General features: G+C 46.7%; 1 protein-coding gene across 1 annotated transcript in view; it reads left to right on the forward strand.

Moving 5' to 3' along the window:
- Positions 1-8,541, forward strand: part of cblb (Cbl proto-oncogene B, E3 ubiquitin protein ligase) — a 41,457-nt gene that overhangs the window by 17,590 nt on the left and 15,326 nt on the right. The window contains 3 exon segments of the mRNA XM_060056482.1: positions 1,327-1,464; positions 2,273-2,360; positions 3,002-3,312. Of these exon segments, the coding sequence (XP_059912465.1) occupies positions 1,327-1,464; positions 2,273-2,360; positions 3,002-3,312 (537 nt within the window).

Consider the following 8,541-nt stretch of genomic DNA (forward strand, 5'->3'; position numbering starts at 1 on the left):
GAATCATCATAGGCATACCCCAGTCATGAAGAATACAGATTCTTAAGACACCAGTCATGAACCAACATAGGGGAACAAACACACACTCTGACTTTCCTGGTGATGATGCGAGTGGGTGTGTGTGTGTGGTTAGATCAGTCGTTGATGATGAGCTGCAAGTTCCAGGCACACACGTTCATTCAACAGCCACCTCTCGACCACCTCTCGGAATAGAAGACCACTATCTTCACAGCTGGTTTTATTCACTGGAGACGCAAGTATACGTGACTTTCCGGTTGACAAGCGGAACGTTCGTACAGAGTTCCAAGGAGGCAGCAGCCCCCAATGAGGTGGCTTCACCACACAGCCGCACTCACATAGGGGTTTCAAACTCTAGCAGCCAAAGATGCTTTCACAATTAGAGATGGTCTTCTCTTATGACTTCCTCTGAAAGAATGTGTCGTGCCAGCTCAGGTTTGAATGGTATTGACACGATACCGTGGAGGTTCAACTAAAATGAGCACGACATTTGCGATGAACTTGTTTTTAGGAAATAAAATATGTATTTCTGTTAAGATTCACCTTCTTAGGGTCTCGTTTTTTTCAGAAATTGATGGCAGCATTAATAAACATTAGCAAATGCAGGAATTTATTATTATATAGCCTTTGCATAGGGGTTTGGGTTAGTGTTAGTGTTTATGGATTGAATTAACCCTAACCCTAGCCCTATTAAATAATGTATGAATTAATACCATAGTTAGCATGAACACCATTAGTAAACCTGAATGATTACTAGACAGTTAGCTGTCAATAACACTTGCTTATGACTGATAAACGAATACAAATTAGTGGTTAATGAATGTGCCCATATTGCAAAGTGTTGCTACCATTTTCCTTAACTAGATTAAATCTCCATCTCATGTTATCATGAAGGTTGGCTTCAATTGATGACACCATTAGCCCCTTTTGCTTCACGCTCCACCCTGTAACACGATGTCCAGACCCCATGGAACCAACAGACCTCTGTACTAGCAGAGTAACATGAACGGCTCCAGGATAGTCTAGTAGTGGTTAGAGACCAAAAGGTTCTGGGTCCAAACCCCAAGCCTCTGAAGTCTGCCTGTAGGCGTCTTTGAGCAAAGTCTAACCCCCCCCCCCCCCTACCTGCTCCTTCATGAAACATATTAAAATGTAGTCATGTATTTAGATACAAACATTAGTACCCACTACCCTGCTATAAATTGTCAGGTTACCAAAGCCTTTTGTGAGCAAGCGAAATGACAAGAAAATAATAATTATTATTATTAGCGTTATTTTGACTGATTGTGTTTGTGTGTGTATATCCAGCTACATCTTCAGACTGAGCTGTACGCGGCTGGGCCAGTGGGCCATCGGCTACGTGACCAACGATGGGAACATCCTGCAGACCATCCCGAACAACAAGCCACTGTTCCAGGCCCTTATTGACGGCTACAGGGAGGGCTTGTATGTGACGCACGCACACACACTACGCACGCACACACGCGCTCACACGCACACACGCGCTCACACCCGCAGTCAGGCCCACACTGCATCACTCCACGTTTCACTCCATCCCATTGATCCAGTTGTCCTCGACTCTCGGCCAGGGGCAAATTGGTGGTCATGACTGACAGGCCACACTGATATGCATAGGCCTTCCTCCTAAAATGTGTTTGAAAGGCACAAGACCAACGTAAAGGAAAAGTAATTCCCAAAATGAAAAACTTTTCAGTTTTGTTTTGTTTCATTTTTTTCTAGTTTAGTTCTATATGCGAGCAGGGAACTCTTTGAGCCTTTCTGCCTTTCATGCTGGTATGTTTTGTTGTTGGCTGTTTACATCCAGTCTTTGTCAGCAATTTTTGCCATTATTGATTGTATTGAGATATCATTCCTCTAAATTTTGTTTTACTTATTTCAGCCATGTCTGGCTCAATAAAACTAAACACGATCATTAAAAGCAATGGAAACCATCCATCCTGGTTCTGCTGTCGGCAGAGTCTTTCTAATTATTTTGTCCAATGATGTTGTCATGAGTGTTCTCCGGGAACGTCTGTTAGGTAACGGCAGGATGACATAAAGTTGAATTAATACACAGAATGCCGAAACGCTCAATACTCCTTACACACACAATCTGCAACACTGTAGCTCAATATTATTGCTATTTACTATCAAGCCATAACAGATGCCACTGCAAGGAACATATTGAGCTGTGTGCACACGTTGGATGTTTGAGTGAACATTCAGCCCCCTCTGAATCACTTGTCTCCTGCAGTTATTTGTTCCCAGACGGCCGCAGCTACAACCCAGACCTCAGTGACCTGTGTGAGCCCACGCCACACGACCACATCAAAGTCACTCAGGTGGTCATCACACACACACACACACACACACACACACACACACACACACACACACACACACACACACACACACACACACACACACACACACACACACACACACACACACACACACACACACACACACACACACACACACACACACACTCATAGCGCAGGCAGAGAACCTGGGCCCGCAGTTGCGTCACTGTTCAATAAGAACCATCTGTGCCCAGGCACATGCGCCGTGAACGTAGGCAGGATTGTTGACAGAATTATCAGAGTCAACGGATGACTCACTCACTGCATCTGGTAATTATTTTCTTCCTTTTGTGTGTGTGTGGGTACGTGTGTGCATGCGGGTGTTGTGCATGCATATTATAATTCATAGGTTTATTTATTTAACCTTTATTTACTTTATAACAAGAGAAAAGATACTTTGATTAAAAATGTAATGTGTTAAAGTTTTCAAGGGTGCCCTGGTCAAGGTAGGCAGCAGCAGCCAACAACGCAGTTTCAGACAACAGTGCGGTCAAAGTTCACCAAAATCGAATCAAATCAAACTGCAGCAAATCACAAAACGGGCTATTCAAACAAGCACCGTAGACCGGTAAAGCAGGCTTCTTTACAGTGTGTGTCAATGCTCCCTTCTCCCCCAACAGGAGCAGTATGAGCTGTACTGCGAGATGGGCTCCACCTTCCAGCTGTGTAAGATCTGTGCAGAGAACGACAAGGACGTGAAGATTGAGCCCTGCGGTCACCTGATGTGCACCTCCTGCCTCACCGCCTGGCAGGTAAGCTGAAGGGGGACCCACCCTCCACAGCAGGCCGTGGACACTCCCGGTCCACTTGGGCCCAATACGTGCTCCGTTGTACACTTATTTTCCTGGTGCATTATGGGTCTCAAGGGGACACGCCGAGGTATCTGTAAATTGGCGTTCACCTCTCTTATCCAGATTCAGACGATTTGTTGAATTCCACATTTTTTATTGTGCGTCTAGAAGGGGAGCACGCTAGGTTAGCGCGAGATTTCCCGTAAGCCTCATTGACTTGCAGAGTTGCAGTAGCTGCTGCTTACTAGCTTCGGATCATGTAATACACTTTGAATTACTTAATAATATTTAAAACGTGTTCCAAATGGTCCCTCATTCAAAACGAGTGCCAGTTACAAGACGTACGATTGTAGATTTTTCCCCAAAACAAACATCATTCTGCTCTATTTTTTGCACAGTGATTGTGAGGCAACTTTTCACGCAATAACATTACAGCTGCTTTTGGCTAGGTCGTCTCCAAGGAAGGTAACCTGTCACGTAGGACTTATGATTGATGACCCTTGTTCAGCTTGTCTGTGAGGCCCATACACCTTACAGCAATGGATTTGCAAGCCACAATTAGTGTTCCAATTCCCCCTAAAGGTATTCTTTAAATAGTGTACTATATGTTGTTCACTATAGAGGGAATAAGGGACCAAGTGAGCCAATTTGAACATCGCCTCCAACTACAAACTACTTCCCATAAATATTGAATGCTAAAACATGCACATTTTTCAGACTTGTATCCGTTTGAATAGAGCCGCTGGGTCCTTAGTGTGACAAATGCTTTATGCTTGTTATCGCTGCAACACAACAATTCAATTCGCACTTCCTCTAATTCTTCAGCTTCGTATATATATATCTCCCATGTTGCTTTGACTACACTTTGAATCCTACCAAACCTCGCCTTTCCCGACATTTCAGGCACGCGTTTTATTAGTACATTCATAAAGTAGACTCTTTATCCAAAGCATCTTGCAGTGTTTTATTTTAAGCACATGCAATATATGAGCTGATGGGGGATGTTCGACTCCCAGGCGAAAAGTTGTGAGCTTAACTCCCTGGACGACCCATGTGCAGACACAAAGACGTGCATCGCATCCTGCCAATGATGAAAATAATGTAAAAAGGCTATTAAACATGCATCTTGTGTGTCATGGAAACACTGTTGTATTCAGCATTCAGAGTGCAGAGCTGTGGAGCTGTGGGGCTCCTCCACAGCTCCATTCATCCCTGTCTGCCTGCCTCTCTCTCCCATGAGTCTTTGCGTCTGTCCTAATCAGATTCCATATATCAATTTGGGACGGAAGTGAAAAACTAGAACGTGTGTGTGTCTGGGCTCGCCTGTATGCGTGCATGCATGTGTGTGTGTTTGTGAGGTGAGTGTGTGTGTATGTGTGTGTGTGTGTGTGTGAGTGTGAGGGGGGGTTCAGTGTATTTGCGTGTGTGTGTGTTTGTCATGTATGTTTGTGTGTGTGTGTTTGTGTGCATTCGTGCTGATATGAGCACGTCTATTGAAAGAGACTGTGACCCTGGAGCATGTCAGTAATTAGCACGCGCCTAATGAGTCGCTTGACGAATCCAGAGATCTGTCCCGTCTCCTGCCATGTCTCTCTCTCTCGCTCTATCCCTCTCTCTCTCTCTCTCTCTCTCTCCCTCTCTATCTCTCCTTCCATCCACCCAGCTCTCTCATCTACTCCACTCTCCTGTCTCCTTGATCCCGTTCTCCTCTGGTTGGCCGGGCTATCTGCGTTTCAATCGGCCCGTGAAAGAGCTCTTCCTCTATATCTCTCTATCTTTCTCTCCCCCCCCCCCCCCCCCCCCACCAACAACCAACAACACTAATGCCCTAATGTGCCCAAGTCGGTTTGTTCGTGAGTATGAAATCTTAGGTTAGCAGGAGAAAGAGCTCTGGTCGAAGGTTGTCCCTTTGTTTCATGGCCATAAAAGTGAAAGATGATTATCAAAGAGAGGGCTTGTATTTTGGAATTCATTCCCCCCCCCCCCCCCAGGAGTGATTTGCTGAATGGATTGTGTTGTTTGATTCTGAGCAGAGTGTAACAAAAGTTCCTTAAGGCGGATGGAGCAGCAAGTACACAGACACAAACACACACACACACAAACACGTGCACACGCACTAGCACGCACTCCCTCAGTGGTAGGCAAGCCTGGCAGTGTGCTGGCTCTCCCAGCCCTGGCTCTATAGCAAGGTTATTTTGGCAGTTGGCCAAAGTGTTACAGCCCTAGTCAAAATTACTAAACTGAGCCGAAAAAAAACATTCGTTTTTTTAATGTTCCCTTCGCTTTCATCGCAACACAACAATGTGCCACACGAGCCAATGGCAGTGATGTCATGTACACACACACACACACACACACACACACACACACACACACACACACACACACACACACACACACACACACACACGTGCACGCACACACAAACTCATACAGTATACACATAAACATACATACACAAACAAATACACACACACAGGTTGGCAACAGTGTGTGATTTTACTGCTTTTATGAGATTGTCATGATTTCCAGCCGTCATGCAGAAGAGGTGAAGTGTTTGTCTGTGTGTATGTGAGAGAGAGGGTGTGTGAGCTGTTCTCGTGTCTGTAAACCTCCTCACAAGAGTGGATGTCAGTCACGCCCACACAAACAGAGTTTTGTTTCTCTGTCACGCTTCCTGTTTTGGTAAGGGGCCCACGAAAGCCCTGCCCCCCGCTGCTACAGGGGTTCACTGGGCTCCCACTGGCTGGGAGTGGGTGTTGAACCAGTGGTGTGTATGTGCGTGTGTGTGTGTGTGTCAGTGCGTGGGTGAGAAGGTATGACCAAGTTACTGTTTTCTCCTGCTTCAGGATTCTGTGAGTCACCCGACCAGGTGGTACCCTGTGAGAGGGGGCTCTCTTGCTCTCTCTTTCTCTCTCGTGCGCTCCCCCGTCTCTCGGTTTCTTTGTCACTCACCGTCTCTCTCTCTCCCTCTTTCATCTCCTCTCTCTCATGTACTCAGTCCTTCCCCCGCTCTCTCTCTCTCTTTCTCTTTCTCTCTGTCTCTCACCCTCTACACCTCTCTGCCTCCTTCTATCTCTTTCTTTGTCTCTGTCTCTCTGTCTCTCTCTCTCTCTCTCTCTCTCTCTCTCTCTCTCTCTCTCTCTCTCTCTCTCTCTCTCTCTCTCTGTCTGTCTCTCCCTCTCTCTCTCTCTCTCTCTCTCTCTGTCTCTCTCTCTCTCTCTCATTCTCTGTCTCTATTGCTCTCTTTCCATCTCTCTCTCCTTTACCATCTCACTCTTTCCATCTCTCTGTGTCTCTCTCCATTTTTCTGTCTCCCTCTCTACATCTCTACGCCCCCCCCCCCCCCTACGTCTCTGTCTCTCTATACATAGAGCGAGGGTAGCCTATATCGACTCTTGGCCCCTCCCTCACCCTAACGCTCGCTCAGTGAGGACCAGCTGGCCGCTGATGTGGGTTTGTTCCACATCCTGTTCTCGGTAATGACGCTGTTTGATCCCGTTTGATCTTTGACCCCTCCCCCATCTCCCCCATCTCCATCATTGGTGGGTTCAAAGTTCTAAGTGGGGCTCAGTAACAAATGAGGCATGCCTCAAACCCCTCAAAGCATCGTTCCAGGTGTGGAACATGAGTGTGTCGCGATGATATACGATTTACCTTATTTTTTCTTTCTTCTATTTTTACCTTATTCTATTTCTATACTTTTATCAGGAGCTCAATAAGTAGAAGACGGCGACAAAGCATCCCTTGGCCAATCCGCTCTGACCTGGTTTAAACACTGTCCGTTGGGTTTTGGCATAATGTGGTCGCACAAATCAGAAGTCTAAAGTCTAAAGTCTGATAGGCGCTATGATATGATCTGGATGACGTTTCACTTTCGTCTTTCGTCGCATATAAACCAATCGTGCTGCTGGAGGCGGTGACCTGTAACCGCGTGATTGACATTAACAACATTAATCATCGGAATCATCAGACATCGGCGTTCTTAGAAGGTGTTTGAAATGTTTCAATCAATACCATTGTTGACGGGTAGATAATATAGTTTATACAATTAAAGTCCTTCCGGATGGTTCCCCGTTGGGCCCATCAGGTAGCGTGTGTACCATTAAGGCTCAGTCGTGATCGTAGCAAACCCGGGTTCAATTCCTGCCTGTGTTCCTTTGCTGCTTGTCCTCTCCTCTATCTCCCAAACCTCCCTGTCTATCTCACTATATCATAAAAGCATTTCAATCTTAAAAAAAAGGCCTTTCTTGAAACAGTTTCTCTCTGGTAGAATATCACCATGACAAAATGCATACAAGGCTTAGCTTGTGCAGTCCTGTTCCGCTATAGAAGAGTAGGGCTGCTTGATCCCAGATGAGACTTACAGTAACAGGAACTAGATCTCACCGCAAGCCGCCACCACGTCGCCAAGTCATGCGTCAATATCTTTACAAATCTGGTAACGGCCAACGAGGCCATGATTTTGTTGTAATGTGTCTGATGAAGTTGCTCTCAAGCTGCTGCTGGTGGTCAAACCATGGCAGACATGTCAGGGAGCCAATCAATGCCAACAAAACAAAAGGAGAGGGGGGGGCATTGTTATTTGTGTCGCTAAAGAATGTCTTCCCGTATTGCTTAGTCATGCCTTTGGCCTGTAATGTAATTGTGTGTGTGTGTGTGTGTGTGTGTGTGGTGTGTGTGTGTGTGTGTGTTGGCTTCAACCACCTCTCTTTTAACCTCCCACTCCTTCCCATCTCTGGCCTTGTTAGGATCTTGTTTCAAACACCCTCTGCCCCCACGACCCGCCAAGCCACCCCCCCCCCCCCCCCCCCCCACACACACACCCTCACCGTCCCAACCACATGTGCGTCTTCAATTGCAGCCTTTGTTCTGAGTAAACATGGTCTGGCTTTGATTGCCAGCACCACCACCACCAGCACCACCACCACCAGCACCACCAGCACCACCACCACCACCACCAGCACCACCCCATCCCTCCATCCCTCCATCCCTCCCCTCCATCCAGTCAGGGAGATGTTGTAACAGAACTCTCTCCTCCAAAATCCCTTTTATATTCCAATCATGAGACACACACACACAAACACACACACAAGTCACTCTCCTACATACACACACTCACACTCAAACACACACACACACACACACACACACACACACACACACACACACACACACACACACACACACACACACACACACACACACACACACACACACACACACACACACATCAGGAGCTACGAGGTCTGGCCCTCTCCTACTTGCCTCACAGTCACATGCGGCCACATCGTGCCTTTTATCGTGGAGAACGTGCACACTCTTCCGTGCACATTCACCTGGGTGGGCGCGCATGAGGGACGTGCGCG

Source organism: Gadus macrocephalus, chromosome 7 (genome assembly GCF_031168955.1).
Source record: "Gadus macrocephalus chromosome 7, ASM3116895v1".
Taxonomy (NCBI): domain Eukaryota; kingdom Metazoa; phylum Chordata; class Actinopteri; order Gadiformes; family Gadidae; genus Gadus; species Gadus macrocephalus.